Source organism: Lepus europaeus, chromosome 10 (assembly GCF_033115175.1).
Source record: "Lepus europaeus isolate LE1 chromosome 10, mLepTim1.pri, whole genome shotgun sequence".
Lineage (NCBI taxonomy): Eukaryota > Metazoa > Chordata > Mammalia > Lagomorpha > Leporidae > Lepus > Lepus europaeus.
The window spans coordinates 67847840-67866837 of NC_084836.1; the positions used below are offsets into that span (position 1 = coordinate 67847840).

At 58.2% G+C, this 18998-nt stretch overlaps 1 protein-coding gene across 2 annotated transcripts; it reads left to right on the forward strand.

Annotated features, from left to right (window-relative positions):
- The first annotated feature begins 123 nt into the window (after positions 1–123).
- LOC133767741 (keratin, type II cytoskeletal 72-like) lies at positions 124–10592 on the forward strand. Of its 2 annotated transcripts, XM_062202178.1 has the most exons (9): positions 124–555; positions 1242–1456; positions 6392–6452; positions 6770–6865; positions 7475–7639; positions 7833–7958; positions 8678–8898; positions 9443–9477; positions 10405–10592. In XM_062202178.1, the coding sequence occupies exons 1-9, from the start codon at positions 124–126 to the stop codon at positions 10590–10592; spliced, it is 1539 nt and encodes a 512-aa protein (XP_062058162.1). The 2 variants fall into 2 exon arrangements, with proteins under 2 accessions (XP_062058162.1, XP_062058163.1); XM_062202179.1 differs by lacking the exon at positions 7833–7958.
- The last annotated feature ends 8406 nt before the right edge of the window (positions 10593–18998 follow it).

Here is an 18998-nt window from a genome sequence, read left to right on the forward strand (position 1 = left end):
CCCTGCAGCACAACGGCTGGAGTGCCCCCTTCCTGCACGCGCACACCGCACGCACCGACCACAAGGTCCGCACCGCCCGCACGACCCGCACGCACAGCCCCGCGCCGTCCATCCTCGCCAGCCATGAGCCGCCAGCTGTCCCTGTATTCCGGCGGGGAGCGCCCGGGCTTCAGCGGCTCCTCCGCCGTCGTCTCGGGCCGGCTCAGTAGCAGCTCCACCTCGTTCCGGGCCGGGGTCAAGGGCACGGCGGCCTTTGGCAGCAGGAGCCTGTTCTGCGTCGGGGGCGGCAGGCGCCTGGCGCTCAGCGCAGCGGCCGGGGCCGGACGGAGTGGCGGCCGCCTGGGCGGCTTCGTGGGCACAGTCTTCGGGAGCGCCGGGCTGGGACCTGCGTGCCCATCCGTATGCCCGCCCGGGGGCATCCCTCAGGTTATCGTCAACAAGAGCCTGCTGGCGCCCCTCAACCTGGAGCTGGACCCTGAGATCCAGCGGGTGCGCGCCCAGGAGCGGGAGCAGATCAAGGCCCTGAACAACAAGTTCGCCTCCTTCATCGACAAGGTGGGTTCTGTGCACCTGCTCATCCTTTCCCTGCGGGGCCCACGGTGCGCCTGGCTCTGCCATTGATGAGCCCTGTGAGAGCCGGGGAGAGCTACAGCCTCCCTCCCCAGGCCTCTATTTTCCCATCTGTACAATGGGCTCAGGTCCGGGACTGCCACCTGGCATGGTGCCCAGGCAACCAGGAAAGACCTGGAAGGAAGGATTCAGGGTGGTCGTGTGAGCCGGGACCCTTCCTGGAGGAGGGGCGAAAAGGGGTGGGATTGGGGGAGCTTTGGACGCCACATGTGTTAAGAGGAGTGAGCCCCGAAATTGGAGTGGTAGGGAGGGAGCCTGGAGATCCAGAGGCAGTGACTTCAGGGAGAGGAAAGACGACAGGGCCTCGAAGTGACAGGGGCCGAGAGTAACCAGGGGAGACACTGACGGGGACGTTGCTCGGTGACACGGATGGGACCTTACTCAGCACTGGCCTTTGACAGCAAGAGATGATAGCGCTGCTGTGCCCACTTCCTCCTTCCTTTTATTCCTCGTCTGAGAGACGCGACCCTCTGGCCAGAGCCACCCTTTGATGAGCCTGGCTCCTTCCTGCTGCCACCCCCACCCCCTCGACATGCGAGGCTCCCCCTCCCCATGCTGGGAGGGGACAACAGCACGGGGGACCCTGGGCTGTGACCGCCTGTGCATTCCAGGTGCGCTTCCTGGAGCAGCAGAACCAGGTGCTGGAGACCAAGTGGAACCTGCTGCAGCAGCTGGACCTGAACATCTCCCGGAGGAACCTGGAGCCCATCTATGAGGGCCGCATCAGCACCATGCAGAAGCAGCTGGAGATGCTGTCGGGCGACCGGGTGAGGCTGGACTCGGAGCTGCGCAACATGCGCGACGTGGTGGAGGACTACAAGAAGCGGTGAGTGAGCGCCACGCATGCGCGCGCGTTGGGGTCGCGCTCCACGCGTTTCTGCTTGGAGCCCTTGCTGTCGCCTTGGCTGGTGCCACTGGGATCCCAAATGGTGCTCTGAATTGCAGCAGGAGCGAGGGACCCGATGGCCTCGCGTTCCTCCTGGGGGAGGGTGCCGGTGGCGGCTCCAGACCAGAGACACGCCGCCAGTCTCAGGACATATTTTAGAAGTTTTTTTTTTTTTTTAAGATTTATTTATTTATTTGAGAGGTAGAATTACAGAGGGAGAGGCGGGGAGAGAGAGAGAGAGAGAGAGAGAGAGAGAGAGAGAGAGAGAGAGAGTCTTCCATCGCTGATTCCCTCCCCAAATGGCTGCAACGAGTGGAGCTGTGCTGATCCAAAGCCAGGAGCCAGGAGCTTCATCCAGGTCTCCCAAGGGGGTGCAGGGGCCAAGGACTTGGGCCATCCTCCACTGCTTTTCCAGGCCATAGCAGAGAGCTGGATCGGAAGAGGAGCAGCCGGGACTTGAACTGGTGCCCATATGGGATGCTGACACTGCAGGAGGCGGCTTAGCCCACTACACCACAGTGCTGGCCCCACATTTTAGAGTTTTAAAAGCTTGCTTCCTGAGAGGCTGAATCCCATATTTGAGCTGAATTTTTGGCCACTGTGTAGGGCCAGAAACGGTCTCTCCCTTGGAGCGGAGCCTGTGATGAGACAGTGAGGCCTCTGGCTCAGTGTGACCCGGGGTGTCTGGGGACAGGGGACTGCGTCCACAGTTCCAGGGGGTGGAGGTGGCTGGAGCCGAGCTCTTTCTTGTTTGTGCTCCACATGCAACCTGTCCAGGCCGATTCTGAAGTCCCCCCCTCCCCGCCACTGAGCTAAGTCCTAGCCGGAACCTTTATGGAGACCTGGGGCTGTGTCTCATGATCCCGAAGTTCCACAAGCTCCACTCCCCTCTACCTGAGTCTCTGGGGCTTTTATGAGCTTTAGCTTTAATATTGATAGAAATCAAATACCGATCCTGGCCCTGCTGCTTGGAAGAGCTGCCGAGAGAGTAATGCTGGAGGCTCTTGGGAGAATCCAAGCACCCCACTCGGCTCACGCCTCGTCCCCAGCCTCGGGAGGGAATCCCAGCATCACCACTAACGAGGGCTAGGGTCTTGGCCAGCCTTGTTTGTACACTTGGGATCATAATGGGACCCGCCTCGTGGGGCTGTTGCGGGGTTACATGAAATAATGTGGGTGGAGACTTTGGGGCAGTGTTTAGCATGCGTGCAGTCACAGGTAGGAGAAATAATTCGATGTTTGTAGCAGGAGCCTTTTCGAGTTAGCTTAATCACTGATTTCTTATGCCTGGGCTGTTTATGCACCTCTTATCACAAGCAGATCTTAATTAGAGCTTCCAGAGTGCCCTCACTCTCTCGTAGACCCCAGTGTCTGGATGACAGAAGCCTGCTCACTCAGATGATGGATGGTGGGAATTCAGCCACCGTGGCACCCACGTACAACTGCATGTGTGTGATGAGCAGTGTAGCCGTGGTGATTTTTTTTTAAAAAGATTTTATTTATTTGAGAGGTAGAGTTATAGACAGAGAGAGGGAGAGACAGAGAGAGAGAGAGGTCTTCCATCCACTGTTTCACTCCCCAAATGGCTGCATCGGCCGGAGCTGCGCTGATCTGAAGCCAGGAGCCAGGAGCTTCTTCCAGGTCTCACACATGGGTGCAGGGGCCCAAGGACTTGGGCCATCTTCTACTGCTTTCCCAGGCACATCAGCAGGGAACTGAAAATGACAACTCTTGTCATTGATTTTGACAACCATCTTGACCAAGTATTTTTAAGATATTTTATGAAACAGGATGATATAAACTAGTAAAAACTAATCAGTCTAGAAAATAGCATATCCTTTATTTTTATTAAGAGAAGGTAGAAATGATTGTTTTATAAAAGCGATAATGATTGACTCTAATGCCGATAACTATTTTGTGATACAATTTGATAAAAAGATTTCAATTCATTTGAGTATGCAGAGTATGAGTTAACCTGTGGAAACTGTTTCCTGTGTGTTTTATCCAATGTGAGTGGGAGAATCTGGCGGTCTCAGAGGCCCTGCCAGTCCTGTTCTACATAATTGGCTCTGTTAACCCACCTGCCTCCACCTGGGCCGTGCACGGGCACAGCTGCTGGCGGGGGGCGGGGGTGCTGGCTGCAGGGGCGCACCTTAGGAAGGAGTTGAGAGCTGGGGAAAATTGTTTGCATCCAACTAAATGAAAAGAAAGGCATTTTCTAGCAACCTTTCTTCTATTGAGTTTGCTGTTGTAAAATACACTTAATATAAAACTTGCTGTCGTAACGTGAGTGATAACATGGTGACACTGTATGTGTTCATGATGTCGGGCAGCCGTCACCACCGCCCACCCCACAGTCCTTCTATCTCAGGACCATTCAGTGACAATGCCCATCTCTCCCCCACCCCCAGGCTGAGCCCTGGCCGCCACCTGCCTCCGGTGTCTCTGTGGTTGGGACTATTCTGAGTGTCTCAGATGAGTGGACTCGTGCAGTATCTGTCTTTTTATAGTTGACTTATTTCCCTTACCTTAGCGAAATGTCTTCAAGCTTCACCCGTGTTATAGCATACTGGGGAATTTGCTTATGCTTTTTTTTTTTTAAAGAAAAATTTTATTTATTTATTTGAGAGGTAGAGTTACAGACAGTGAGAAGGAGAGGCAGAGAGAAAGGTCTTCTTTACATTGCTTCACTCCCCAGATGGCTGCAACAGTTGGAGTTGTGCCGATCCGAAGCCAGGAGCCAGGAGCCTCCTCCCGGTCTCCCATGTGGGTGCAGGGGCCCAAGCACTTGAGCCATCTTCTATTGCTTTCCCAGGCCATAGCAGAGAGCTGGATTGGAAATGGGGCAACTGAGACTAGAACCGGCACCCATTTGGGATACTGGAGCTGCAGGCGGAGGATTAATCTACTGCACCACAGTGCCGGCCCTTGCTTGTGCTTATTTTTAAAATTTTTATGTATTTTTACTTATTTGAAAGGCAGAAAGAGAGAGAGAGAGAGAGAGGGAGGAAGAGAGGAAGAGATAGAAGAAGGAGGGGGAAGACAGGGAGAAGGAAAGGGAGTCAGGGGTAGAGAGAGGGAGAAGAGAGGGAGAGGAGACAGCAAGATTTCTCCTGTGCTGGTTCACTCTCCAAGTGCCTGCACCCTCTAGCGTCAGGCGGAAGCCAGGAGCTGGGACTCCATCTGGGTCTCCTATGTGGGTGGCAGGGAGCCGACTACTTGAGCCATCTCCTGCCGCCTCCCACAGTGCGCATCGGTAGGAAGCCAGGATTCGGAGTGCAGCTGGCATGCAGGCCGGGCACTGCGACCCGGGCTGCAGGCATCCTGTGCGTTGTCTTAACCACTGCTGTGAACTCACCTGCCTGCCTTCCCGGGAGTGGGAGGCACACAATATATCTGTCTTAAAACATCCCAGTCAGGGCCAGCACTGTGGTGTAGTGGGTAAAGCTGCCACCTGCAGTGCTGGCATCCCATATGTGTGCCAGTTCAAGACCCGGGTGCTCCACTTCTGATCCAGCTCTCTGCTATGGCCTGGGAAAGCAGCAGAAGATGGCCCAAGTGCTTGGGTCCCTGCACCCACGTGGGAGACCGGGAGGAGGCTCCTGGCTCCTGGCTTTGGATCGGCGCAGCTCCAGCCATTGTGGCCAATTGGGGAGTGAACCAGCAGGTGGAAGACCTCTCTCTCTCTCTGTCTCTCTTTCTCTCTCTCTGCCTCTCCTTCTCTCTGTGTGTAACTCTGAATTTCAAATAAATAAATAAATAAGTAAATAAATATTTAAGGCCGGCACCGCGGCTCAATAGGCCAATCCTCCACCTTGCAGAGCCGGCACACCGGGTTCTAGTCCCAGTCAGGGCGCCGGATTCTGTCCCGATTGCCCCTCTTCCAGTCCAGCTCTCTGCTGTGGCCCGGGAGTGCAGTGGAGGATGGCCCAAGTCCTTGGGCCCTGCACCCCACGGGAGACCAGGAGAAGCACCTGGCTCCTGGCTTCAGATCAGTGTGGTGCGCCGGCTGCAGCGCGCTGGCCGAAGTGGCCATTGGAGGGTGAACCAACGGTAAAGGAAGACCTTTCTCTCTGTCTCTCTCTCTCACTGTCCACTCTGCCTGTCAAAAAAAAAAAAAAGTCTTTAAAAAAAAATCCCAGTGCTATCCAAATGCTGATTCTAAGATCTTGCTTCACCATGAGTAGAAATACAAGGATACTTCAAAATGTTTGCAGGGAAAATGGAATTAAAAGTTAATTTTGGTGCAAGTTTTTTTTTAATGTTTTCAGAATATGCAATCCCATGAACTTCTTGCAGACCCTCTGTATGTATAAGTTCTTGGCACCAAAATCAACTTATCTTTCATTTCCATTTTCCGTGGACTTCCGGAGGTCCGCTGTGTGAACAATCGGTATAACATTTCTTTCAAAGGCATTCGGCGCAGCAGCTAAAACACGGATTAGGACACCTGCGTCCCGTATCCCAGTGCTGGGTTTGATTCCCGGCTCCAGCTCCTGAGTCCAGCTTCCTGTTAATACAGACCCTAGGAGGCTGCAGGGATGGCTCCGGCCACCCATGGTGGGAGACCCGGATTGAGCGCCCAACGGCTGTGGGGAATTTGGGGAGTGAGCCAGTGGATGGGAGTTGTCTGTCTGTCTGTCTCTCAAATAAATTTAAAAAGAAAAGGTGAGAATAGTGCTTTAGGGTGGTGCCTGGGAGGGCTTTGTCTCCAGCCGTGACGCAGGGCAAGGTGCACACGGCAGAGGGCGCCTTCTGTAGCGAGTGGGAGGCCGGGCAGTGGCCCCTGTACTGTGTCTCTGGTGGGCACTGGAGGAACCGAGCAATGCTCACGTCCTCACAGCAATGCTGCCTCCCCGCTCCCGCCCTGCACAGGTACGAAGTGGAGATTAACAAGCGCACGGCCGCAGAGAACGAGTTTGTGGTGCTCAAGAAGGTACGGGGGTGCAGGAAGGGGCCCAGTGCCGGCTGTAGGGACCCTGGGATTCTGACTGCCAGGCTCCCTCCCCTCAGGTGCCTCGCCTGGGATGCCTGCTGCTCCCAGGACCCCCAGATTTAAATCCCAGGCATCCTGCTGCACCTGCAGCTGGGCCAGCGCACCCCCCTCTCCCATCAGCTGGTCCACTCAGGGGGACTGGGCAGGGGGCAGGGGAATGGAGGGAGCGAGGGAACGGGGCCCCGTGGCTGGGAGGGGGAGAAGGGTGGGCAGCTGGCCCCAGTCAGGGCAGTGTGTCTGTGCTGTGCGCCCTGCAGGACGTGGACGCCGCCTACATGAACAAGGTGGAGCTCCAGGCCAAGGTGGACGCCATGACGGATGAGCTCAAGTACTTGAAGCGTCTCTATGAAGGGGTGAGCACTTTGCCGACCCGGCCGAGCGCCCAGCTCCTCTCGCAGGCGGCTTCCTGGCCTGGGCCCGGGCGCAGGTGTGCAGCAGGGCCTGCTGGACAGACACCTCTCAGTTCAGGGCAGCCCCCAGGAGCCATGAACACGGTGTGCAGGGGACTGTGGCGGCGGGAGATCCACATGGGGAGGAAGGGGCAGGGACAGTCCTGGGAGAAAGCAAAGGGAGGACGCTCTCAGTGGGCACTGGGGTGGGGGCATGGGCAGTGAGGACCAGAAGCCTGGAGAATGGAGAGGTCCTGCCCCCCCACCCCCACCGCCACGGGCCCCTGAGTTCCTTCCCAGGCAGGAGCTCAGACTTGACCCTCTGGGGGAGGTGGCACTGCTGGTGTTCCAGGAAGGGAACGTGGAAGGGGTCGGAGCAGAGGGGCACGCACATCGGGGAAGGGGTTCCACCATCTGGGCTGCGAGCCCAAGGCACTCGTTCTCCTGCCTGGCAGCCACTGGTGCTGAGAAAGGCCGGAGCAGAGCAGCGAGGACTCTGACCCAGGAGGACCAGGGGCAGCAGGCCCCTCGTGAGAGCTCCCTGACCGGCTCTCCTGTCCCCGCTGTCCCCAGGAGATCGCCCAGATGCAGTCCCACATCAGCGACACGTCCGTGGTGCTGTCCATGGACAACAACCGGGACCTGGACCTGGACAGCATCATCGATGACATCCGTGTCCAGTACGAGGACATCGCCCAGAGGAGCAAGGCTGAGGCCGAGGCGCTGTACCAGACCAAGGTGGGTGCTGGGTGCAGGCATGGCAAGGCCCATGAGCACACCAGCGCCTTCTCTTCAAGCAGCACATGTGTACACATGCCTGAGAGTGAGGCAGCTGGTGGCGGCCTGTGGTCCCCTTCCTCCTGTGGGACACTCCTAAGCAGGTGACTTCTTCCACTGACGGGTACCCGCTTCTCTTGTCGCCTGTGCTCAGATCCAGGAGCTGCAGGCCACGGCGGGCCAGCACGGCGATGACCTGAAGCTCACCAAGGCCGAGATCTCGGAGCTCAGCCGGCTGATTCAGAGGATCCGCTCGGAGATAGGGAACGTGAAGAAGCAGGTATGCCTTGGGATACGCGTCAGCAGGTGGGGCTGATCGAAGTCAGGATGAGAGAGCACGTGGGGCAGGGGCAGAGGCAGAGGCAGGGGCAGGGGCAAGAGCAGCCTCCCGGCTCAGGTGTCTCCTCCTCGCAGGAGTGAGGAGCAGGTGCATGTGTGGCAGGTGGAGTGTTCCACACTCGGCTCATGAATGGAACACGCGGCAGGAAGTCACGTGTTCTCCCCAGCAGCTGGTGTTTGCAGGCTGGTAGAGCCACCGGCAATACCGAAGTCACTCTGAAGTCCATGGCCCTGTAGCATGATTCTCTGTGGGATATGGGGCAGGACGGGGGGTGAGGGCAGACGCCAAGTGCTTCAGGTTTCCTGGACACACAGGAACTTTATCAGGCTCCATTTGCCACCCCCGCTGTACCCCTAAGACAACCTATACACCGCAGAGCCAAGTCTAAGTGGACAGACCTTTCTCAGGGTTAGCATTCGAATCTTCCAACTGATGCTCCAGGTAGCCGCAAGTGGGAAGGGGGCACACCTTTGCCGTGCCTGTCCCTGCCTCTCCCATGAGCTTGGGTGAAGCATGCCTGGAGCCAGGGAAAAGATAGGTCTGAAGTTGGAGCAGCTGCAAGCGTCTCAAAGCATTGGTTATCAGCCAGGATCAGAGGAGGGAGCTTGTCTGAGCAGGGCTCCAATGCAAGGTGCTGAACCCGTGTGTGTGCCCCTCAGTGCGGCAACCTGGAGACATCCATGGCGGATGCCGAGCAGCGAGGCGACTGCGCCCTCAAGGATGCCCGGGCCAAGCTGGACGAGCTGGAGGGAGCCCTGCAGCAGGCCAAGGAGGAGCTGGCCCGGATGCTGCGTGAGCACCAGGAGCTCATGAGCGTGAAGCTGGCGCTGGACATGGAGATCGCCACCTACCGCAAGCTGCTGGAGGGCGAGGAGAGCAGGTGCAGCGGGCGGGGGCCTGGTGCCAGGGGCAGCCAGCTCTGTGGTTGTGTTCATGTCCTCCTGAAACAGAGCCTCTCAGCAAACGAGTTTCCCTCGTGCTGAGCAAGGAAGGCCAAAAGTTAGCCAGCCAGAAGGAGCAATACGTAAGAACCCCCATGGGTGGAGGGAGAGAGAGTGGTCAGAGCACGGTGTATTCTTGCAGGTGTCCAAGAGTCAGCCAGTTCATGGTTACCCTTGTAAAGCCTGGGGGCTCCGTGAGGACGCGAACACCTTCTCTTCTTTATTGTAACTAGAGGGAAGTGGAGGCCCAATTCTCCCACACAGCTGGAGATCTGAATGCCTCCTAGCTGGGAGCGGGCTCCCCGTAGCAAGACTTTCATCCGGGGTCTCCAAGGGTTGAGCATCCTTCTGGGGATGCGTCAGGGAGAGAGGAGGCTGGGAGCAGGTGCAGTTCAGGGGAGGGAACCCTTCCCGGAGGGGTGTCCCCAGGTGGAGCAGGGTGGGGGGATGCTCAGCAGGAGTAACCTGTCTTTCCGTTCTCAGGATGTCTGGTGAATATCCCAATTCCGTGAGCATCTGTAAGTACCTGCAGCTCCCGTTTCTGCCCTTGCCAGAATCCAAGCCCCTCACAGTCAGGGGGCGGGGGTGGGGGTGCTTAGGGAAGACTACAGGACACAGAGTCGGGGCTCTAGACACCAGGAGGAGGAAGCAGCGGGGGCAGGGAAAGCAGAGCCTGTGAAAGGCCAAATGACGTCCATCACAGGTGTGAAGCTGCTTCTGGAAGACCACTTCCTTTTTCTATCACGACCAGACCCCAGCAAGGTCGGGTGGGGGGGACAGGAAGAGAGATTGAGGGGGCACTGGGAGGCTGGGTGATGCAAAAGTGTAGGTGAGATAACCCCACCGGGGCTCAAACACTGCTCAGGGTTCAGGGGTGCTGCTGTGTTCCTGGTGGTAGGGCCGCCCCAGCACCCCCTTCTCTAGAGGGAGGCAGCGGCAGGCCACTGTGAAACGACTCCACCCAGGGGCAGGTTCACAGGAAAGAGCCCTCCTCCTGCAGGCTTAAAGTCTGGTACTGATGGGTGGGCGGGGACTAACGGGGTGGGTGTGGCCAGCCCACGGGCCATATCAGGCCCTCTAAATCAGTCCCTGCCCCAGCCAAGCAAGCGTGGGCTGGACTTGAAGTTCAAAAACTCTATAGCAGGCTAGTGTTTAACTTGGTAATTTTGTGTGGCCCAAGAGTGACGCTGCAGATGGCCCTTGGGGCTGGGGGGAGGGGGGAGAAAGCAGGTTCCCCACCCCCACCCGGGGGCCGCAGAGGAGGGAAAGGAAGTCACAGGTGACCGGGACTGATAAAAAACTCTCCCTTAACTCAAACCACACCACAGGGCGACTCTGGCTCAACACGAAAGCAAGGAAGGAGCCAGCCCTGGGGTGCACGGGGGTGGGAGGGTGGGGTGGGGGCTCTGACCCGGGCCCGCGCCTGCTTTTCCCCCTCTTGGCAGCTGTCGTCAGCAGCACCAGCGCGGGAGCAGGTGCAGGCTTTGGCATGGGCTTCGGCACCTCCAGCACATACAGCTACAAGCCTGTGGTGACCGACATTAAGACCAAGGGGAGCTGTGGCAGCGAGCTCAAGGACTCCCTCGCCAAAACCTCTGGCAGCAGCGGTGTGACCAAAAAGGCCCCCAGATGATGACCAGACGGACCCTCGGCTCGGAGCGCGCGGGAGGCTACAGGGCCCGTCCACCTCTTCCCTGTCTCCCTCCCACCCCTCCCCAAGGCAGGAAGTGCTTTCTCCAGCGTCCCTACCCCGACTCTGTCTCCTCTCTGTCCTGCACACAGGCAGGTGCGCTGATGGGGGCAGTCCAGGTGCCGGCCCCCTCAGTGGCCTCCCCCTTTGTCACCGTTCGTGGGTGCCTCCCACGCACAAAGACCCAGGGTGCTTCTGAGCTGTAGGCCTGTCTCCTCGGACCTTCACTGCCAAGGAGATCTCCCCGCCCTATGGTTGATGTTGGGTCCGGTTCTCTGCTTCTCCTGCAATAAACCATCCAAGCCACTTGTCTCTGTCCGTTTTGTTTCCATAAAAGAAAATCTGAACTAGGCCATTCAAATTAAGACAAGAGGGGCCAGGCGCTGTGGTGCAGTGGGTTCAACCACTTCCTGCAGTGCTGGCATCCCATATGGGTGCCGGTTCGAGTCCCGGCCACTCCACCTCTGATCCAGCTCCCTGACAATGCGCTTAGGAAAGCAGCAGAAGATGGCCCAAGTGCTTGGACCCCTGCACCCACAAGGGAGACTCAGATGGAGTTCCTAGCTCCTGGTTTGGCCTGGCCAGACCCTCACCATCATAGCCATTTGAGGAATGAACCAGTGGATGGATGGAAGAGCTCTTACTCTGTCACTCTGCTTTTCTTTTTAAAAGATTTATTTATTTATTTGAAAGTCAGAGTTTCACAGAGAGAGAAGCAGAGGCAGAGAGAGAAAGAGAGAGAGAGAGAGAGAGAGAGAGAGAGAGAGAGAGAGAGGTGGCTGCAATGGCCGGAGCTACACCAATCTTAAGCTAGGAGCCAGGAGTTTCTTTCAGGTCTCCCATGCAGGTGCAGGGGCCCAAGAACTTGGGCCATCTTCTACTGCTTTCCCTGGTCATGGCAGAGAGCTGGGTTGGAAGTGGAGCAGCCAGGACTTGAACTGGTGCCCATATGGGATGCCAGGACTGCAGACTGGGGCTTTATCCCGCTATGCCACAGCGCTGGCCCCTGAGAGGTGGGCATCTAGACCCTGCTAGAGAGCCACACCTGGACAGCTGGCCCAGCTTGGTCTCCATCACCCACTGCCTGGCTGGCCTTGGCCACCCCTTCTTGCCCGCATCTCCTCCCTCCGCTGTCCCCACTGTCCCTCCTGCCTGTCCCCAGCCACAGGTGCCCTGCTCTCATCTTTGGCTGGGTTCTCTTCACCCTAGAGCATGACGCCTGTGTGTATACCCTCTGTGCCTACTGTGTGGGGCAATTGTGGGGCCAGGCTTTGCTCAGACACTGGGGATCCCAGAACATGGGAGACGGGCACAGCAATGAGCAGAGCGAGGTGGAATGTGATGCCGAGGGGTGCCAACCACTCTGGCGAGAAATCCAATGCGGTAAGAAGCAGAGGGAGCCAGCGCGCTCTTGTAGCCATGTGCACGTGCATGTGTGCTTGTACGGGAGCTTTGTTGCCCAGGCGGTGAGCACAGGCAATCTGAGCCAAGTGCCTCGGGCTGGCACTGTCGCTGAAGCATGAGTCTCGCTGCGGGGGTGGCGTTTAGGCGCCTGACCCCGCTGTTCTGGGGATTTCTGGATCTTTCTACTCCAGCCCTCCCCAGGCAGGCCCAGGCTTGCACACCTAGGGCTCCCTCAACTGTGAGGGCCCATTCCAAAGAGAGAGAGAGAGAAAGAGAGAGAGAGAGAGAGAGAGAGAGAGAGAGAGAGCTGTCTCCCTTCACTCGTTCCCTCCCCCTGAATGTCCACAGGTCCAAGGCTGGGCCAAGGCCAAAGCCAGAAGCCAAGAACTCAGTGTATGTCTCCCATGTGGGCAGCAGGGAGCCAGCTGCTTGAGCCATCACCTGCTGCCTCCCAGGGTGTGCATTAGCAGGGAGCTGGAATCGGGACTCGAACCCAGGCCCTCTGATACAGGATGCAGGTGTCCCAAGCAGTCTCATCCACGAGGCCAAACGCCTGGCCCTCCCGTCCCCGCCTCACTGCAATCCTGCTCCAGCCTCTGTGGTCAGGGCCTTTGTTCATGCGGTGCTTGGTCCCTGCAGGTGGAACGCATCAAGCCAGCTAGCGTGCAATGAGAAAGAACGTGATAGCGCCCGGCCCAACAACTCCCCCTTACCCTCCCATCCTCTGGGTGAGCAAACTGAGGCCTGGTGACTGAGTGACCTGCCGAGTTAACCGGGGGAGCAGCAGGGTCTGGACTGGCAGCCTGCATACTCCCCCAGCTCCGTCCCCAAGCTCGTGTTCCGGCTAGTGTGACGCCAGCTGCTCACACATCTGTTCCCCGCTGCACCCCTCTCATCCCCCTGTCCCAACGCCCTCATGCAGCGCTCGGCACCGCTGGAGAACGTTCTCTGATCTGGCCCGCCTTCAGCGGGGATAAAGCACGCCCCATGCACCTGCTTGTTGAAAACTTGACGCACAAATGACAGAACGCACTTACGTGTGTGACTCTGTGCTCTGTGTGTGTTATTTACATGCAGACAACTTAGGGCTTCTGTACCCAAACTGTTTGCTCTGCACAGGTGCCAGACTGGGTCCCTGGCCAGCAGGCAAAGCCACAACGGGCAGGCAGAGGGATGGAGTTTTCTAGACCCAGCTTCAGATCTGGTCCTATTGTCCGATGGCCAGTCATGTCGTAGGGCACCTGTCCAAGACATCACCATGGAGGAGACTTGTGATGACAGAATGCCACAGGGAGGCCTGGGGGCGTGGTGCTCGCTGCCATGGTGATGGCAGCCACGCCGCTGGAAGCAGGGCATCCCTTCTGAGAAGCGCAGCGCGGGCTGACTGCCTGTGTGCACGCACTTACACACATGCGGGTGGCGCTCCAGAGACGCCGCCTCTGTCACACAGAAGCAGTGCACGCTGAACAAGCACTACAAGTGCTGTGTATGGGGGCCGGTGCTGTGGCGTAGTGGGTAAAGCCGCTGCCTGCAGTGCCAGCATCCCATATGGCTGCTGGTTCGAGTCCTGGCTGCTCCACTTCCGATTTGGCTCCCTGCTAATGCACCTGGGAAAGCAGCAGAAGATGGCTCAAGTCTTTGGGGTTTGGGGGCGACCTGGGAGATTCCTGGCTGTGCACTGGGTCATGCCTGAGAGAGTGTGGATGAGCAGCAGGGCTGTGCCCGGAGCCCTGGCCTAAGAGACTTCAGTGAGAGGGAGCAGGGCATGGTGTCTGCTCACCGAACGGGGCTCCCTTCCCAGCAGGGAGGATCCTGGGCCTGGGCGCCTCTATTTTGTGCTCACACTGCCCTCTGCCGTCATCCCCGGGTACTGCAGGTGCCTCTCCACCGCCAGGGAGGAGCCTGCGGGATCTTCCTTGGCTCCCAGCCTCCAAGTTGCCCGTACCGCGCCCTGGCTCCTGCCTCCCCTGTGCTACCCTCTGACCTCTCCTCTCACAGGAGGGAGGAGGGGCAGGGGCCACCCCTGCAATCCACCCTCGTCGCCCTGTCTCTGTGAGATGTCCACTCCCATCCCTGCATGACACAGCCCTCAACCTCCACTTGCATCTGGCTTCTCCAGCCCCAGGAGGCTCCTGAGCCGCCCCCCGTCAGTCCAGGCTCAGAAGTTCCAGGTCCTTCCGACTGGAACTCCAGGTGCAACGCCAAGTTGTGGAGGAGAGGCCCGGCCGGCTCAGGCTCTGAGCCCTTGTGTGCAGCCCCGGGGTTGGAGAGGATGCAGGAGCCACGGCAGACGGCGTCCTTGTGCCGGTTTTCGCCTCTCACAGCCGTAACTTGGGAGCCGGTCTCCCTGATCTTTTGCTTTCTCATCTGTGACGTGGGCACAGTTACGTCCCAGGGTTTGGTGTGAGGAGGATGATTCTGAATGCGCAGCCCGGGGCCCCGTGCACGTCAAGCCCTAGACGAATGCAGAGCAGGCCCACGGTCACTCCTCGTTCCATCGCATTCCCTTTTCTGGCTCTCGGAGCCCACATTCTTTCCCAGAAACCTCTCTGCCATGGCTGCGGGCTCCTCTGAGCCCTCTGTGGCTCCCTATTGTGATGCGGGTCCTCCACTCTGGCTGCCAACTTCCCTGTCTCCTTTCCCATAGCCAGGAGCCACTGTGCCTCTTGCTCCCTGGAGGGCGGCATTGTCCCCTGCTCTCTGGCTGCAGCCTCCAGGTTCACTCCACAACCGGCCTCCCGCCACTGCTGGAAGCCCAGCCACACTCCCCAGGGGTCTCCACGGACACTCGTGACCCTGGGGGGGATGGGGACTGGGTCCCTGGCGCCGTGTCCCTTGCCTCCTTCTCTTCAGGGCTGGGCTGTGGGGGGCGGGGAGCTAGCTAGCGCCAGGCACCCCCAAAGCCCACCTGCCCAAGCCTCTGTTTCCAGGGCAGGTTCGCATCCTGGAGCTTCCGCAGGGAGAGGGGTCCCTGTATGCGGCCGGAGACCCTCCCTCCCAGCCAGGGCCCCTTTCCTGGCTGCCAGCCTTGGGGGTCCGCCTTGCACTCTTTCTGCATCCCTTGTCCCCCCACCCCCAGTCTCTCCTGTCCATCCACCCCGTCTTCCCCAAGCCCCTTCTAAAGCACCCTCTTCTTATTTCTCCACGCCCCACTGTGGTCTCTCCTTCCTCCCAATTCTCACATCGCCTCTGGTTGCCAAGGACCCCTTGGCAGCTCCCTTCCTGAGTCTGTGCCCAGAGTCCAGCAGGCGCGGTTATAACGTGGGCACGGGGAGGGGGGTGCCATTGCCCCCCATCCCCACCCAAGGCGGGTGTCTCCTCCCCGCCCCCGGCCCTCCCCAGGCCTGGGCCATGCCCTAGGCTCAGGAGGGGCTGGGCTTCTTCCTGTTTGGGCTGGTGGGAGCCGGAGAGTGCGTCATTAGCAATGGCGAACTTTGCAGATGCGCGGAGGGAGAGGCGGATCAAGCCGTTGAGGCCAAAAGAAGGATACGTTTTCGCCAGCTTGTCTTTCCAAAAAGAACCAGGGATTTCGACCAGGAGGAGGGGCTGGGAGTGAGAAGACGCCTGCCTCGCCTCACACTTCTTCCAAAGGAGGAGGGGCCTGCAAGGCTACCTGGCTGGGGGAAGGTAGTCTGCCCAGAGCAAGACAGCGCTTGCCTGGGACATAGCTCTGTGCACCTGGGCGAGGACCGGGGCAGGGGGTGGAGCTTTTCTCCCAAACAGGAGGGGAGAAGCAGAAGCAACAGGGGCTGAGCAGAGAGAGAGAGAGAGAGAGAGAGAGAGAGAGAGAAATGGAGGAGCTTGGTGGGGCCCAAGCCAGGTGTGCCGTAGGAGCAGCAGCCGGCAGATCCTGAGCCAGGCAGGGGAGCTGGGCAGGGCAGAGCCTGGGGTTGCCGGCGAGGCCTCTGCTCTGTCTTTCACAAGTGTCATCTGCACCAGTGTAGCTCCTAGCGGTGGACAGTGGGAAAGTCCCTCAGCACGGTGTCTGGTTCTCAGTGTGGACGGAACTCAGTGCAAATCCGTGCCATCTGGCCACCTGTTTTCTTTCTTTTTCCTCCTTCCTTCCTTCCTTCCTTCCTTCCTTCCTTCCTCCCTCTCTCTCTCTTTCTCTCTCTTTCTTTCCTTCCTTCTTTTTTCTCTTTCTCATTGTTTATTTTAAAAGTCAGTTATACAGAGGCAGAGACAGAGAGAGGGAGAGATCTTCCATCTGCTGGTTCACCCCCGAAATGGCTGCAATGGTCAGGGCTGGGCCAGGATGAAGCCAGGAGCCAGGAGCTTCTTCCAGGTCTCCCATGTGGGTGGTAGGGGCCCAAGCTCTTGGGCCATCTTCTACTGTTCTCTCAGGTACATTACAGGGAGCTGGATCATAAATGGAGAGGCTGGGACTTGAACCGGTGCCCATACAGGATGCCAGCATCATGGGCGGTGGCTTTACTTCCTACGCCACATTGCTGGCCCCTACCTGTTTCCTTAATAACCTGAGGGTTACAGGAGCGTGTGTGAGCAGAAGGGGCACTCGTGGGGGTAGAGGCAGACCAGGGAATTGCCTGGGGTCTCAGAGGCTTGGAGAGATGGGCTCTCCTTGAGCCCTAAGATCTCCTGGGGAATTCGGCACCCGCTCCTCTGCCAGATGGTGGGTGAGGTTTGGATGACCAGCCGCCCCGAAACTCCTGTGTCCTGGATAAGCCTGTCTTCCCCACCCCAGCCAGCACAAGACGTCAGTTGCTCCTCCAAGGGGTGCTGAGCTCCTCCTGACGGCCCCGCCCGGGGTGCTAGCCCTTGTCTTCTGTGCTCAGAGCTGCCTGGCTGCTTCTTACCGCACAGAGTACAGCTTTTCCTCCCTGGCTCCATAGCTCCACCTGCTGGCAGTGATGGTTATGCCACCCCACTCCCACCATGCTGCTGTCCTGTCTGGTTGGCCTGGACACTCCGGGTGCCAGGGGTGTCCCGTCAGGAGGGTGAAGGGTTTCCCAAGGGGAGCAGACCGTGGAGCAGGATGGAGAGGCGGGCTCCTTCACACCCTGGGGGGTGTCGGGCTTCTGCACCAGAGCCACTGTGCTTTGTCCCAGGTCTTGCCCTCCAGGAGTGAGCTTGAGAATCCTTCAATCTACCTTCTTCCTCTCTGCTAATGGCCTTTCTCTACGAATCTGGATGCCTTCTATGTGCAGGGACAGCCGGGAGGCCACAGGGCGAGGGGACAGGGGCCTGCATCACTGGCCCCAGACTCAGCAGAGGCCACACGGCTTGTGTCTGTGGGGTTCCTCCTGGCCGTGCTTTCTCTCTGCAGAGGGGGACTCTCACCCCACCCCAGGGATGTTCCAACCCAGGGTGAGGGGAGCTCAGCTCCTCAGGATCCTGCAGACACCAGTGTCACCCCCCCCCCACTTCCCCTGTGCAGCAGAGCCCACTCTGACCTAGAACCCTGGCTCTACGAGGCTGCCCCCCAGGATCCCCGTGTGACTCTGCACTGCCCACGGCAGGGAGGGGATACTCCAGCCTGCACCCCCATCTTTCCCTGGGGATCCTGTGCCATCCTGCAACCCACCTGGCTTCTCACTGTCTCAGGTGCACACGCACCTGCCAGTCTGGCCAAGCCACTGCAGGTCCAGAGTGTGCTTTAGTCTGTTTTTTTTTTTTTTTTTAATTATTATTAGAGTTAGACAGTGAGGGAGAGAAACAGAGAGAAAGGTCTTCCTTCCATTGGTTCACCCCCCAAATGGCTGCTATGGCCAGAGCTACGCCGATCCGAAGCCAGGAGCCAGGTGCTTCCTCCTGGTCTCCAATGCGGGTACAGGGGCCCAAGCACTTGGGCCATCCTCCACTGCACTCCCGGGCCACAGCAGAGAGCTGAACAGGAAGAGGAGCAACCGGGACTAGAACTCGGCATCCATATGGGATGCTGGTGCCGCAGGTGGAGGATTAACCAAGTGAGCCACGGTGCCAGCCCCTTCAGTCTGTTTTTTTAATCCACACCTGGTGAAGACTTAGGGTTAATAAAAAGCAGGTTTTCTGGTGTTTTTTAAAATTCTGTTTTATTTACTTATTTATTTTTAAACTTTGATATTTTTATTTGAGAGGTGCACACACCCACACACGCACACAGAGCTCCAATCCGCTGGTTTCTTCTTCTTCGAATGTTTACAGTGGCTGGGGCTGGATCAGGGCCAAGGCCAGAAGCCGGGAACACACTTCAGGTCTCCCAAGTGGATGGCAGGAACCCAATCGCTTAAGCTGCCCGGGGTCTGCTTTAGCAGGAACCTGGAGCCAGGTTCTCCAATGTGCGGGTGTGGGCATGCTAACCACGAGGCCACCTGCCTGTGCCTAGTCTGTTTGGTTTTATTTTGAACCAGAGTTTCACTAACGGCTTGTTGAACGCACGTTACCCAACACCGGCGTGTAGAGCTAAAACCACAGCAGGGGCGGCAGCAGAACCGCTTTCCTGTGGCTGTCTTTTGTCTCCTCCAGGCCTGTTGACTTCTAGAGAGGAAAGAGGGCGCCCTCCACATCCCCATCGTGTCCCGCATGCAGCTGATGTAGCTCTACGCCCCGTAGCTGCTTCTGCAATGAGTCAGTCCGTTCAGGCCGGGGGGGCGGGGCGTTCCTTAGTCCAAGGTGTTCAGGGACCAGGGTGTGGAGTGTGGTGACTAATTAAAGGGTGGCCAGCACAGCGAAGGCTGGAGCTGTCAGAGAGCCTTCTGTGTAGGCTAAAGACAGCTACCCTGCAATTAGATTTCCTAGGGATCAAGAGGAGGGGTGTGTGTGTGTGGCAATGATCCTAACACTGTTTTTGGGAAACTCCCTCTGCCTCTACTTCTTCCTCCTGTCAGTGTCTCCGCCACCACCCTAAACACCACCGTCACTGTCATCACCACCACCAGTCACCCTCACCCTCACCACCACCACCACCACCATTACCACTGCATCACCATCACCACCACCATCACC

Excerpts from the sequence above, each read along its gene's own strand:
- LOC133767741 (XM_062202178.1), top strand. The coding sequence starts at position 124 with ATGAGCCGCCAGCTGTCCCTGTATTCCGGCGGGGAGCGCCCGGGCTTC. Across the intron at positions 1,457-6,391 it reads GTGGAGGACTACAAGAAGCG|GTACGAAGTGGAGATTAACA; the intron begins GTGAGTGAGCGC and ends CGCCCTGCACAG. Across the intron at positions 9,478-10,404 it reads TCCCAATTCCGTGAGCATCT|CTGTCGTCAGCAGCACCAGC; the intron begins GTAAGTACCTGC and ends CCCTCTTGGCAG.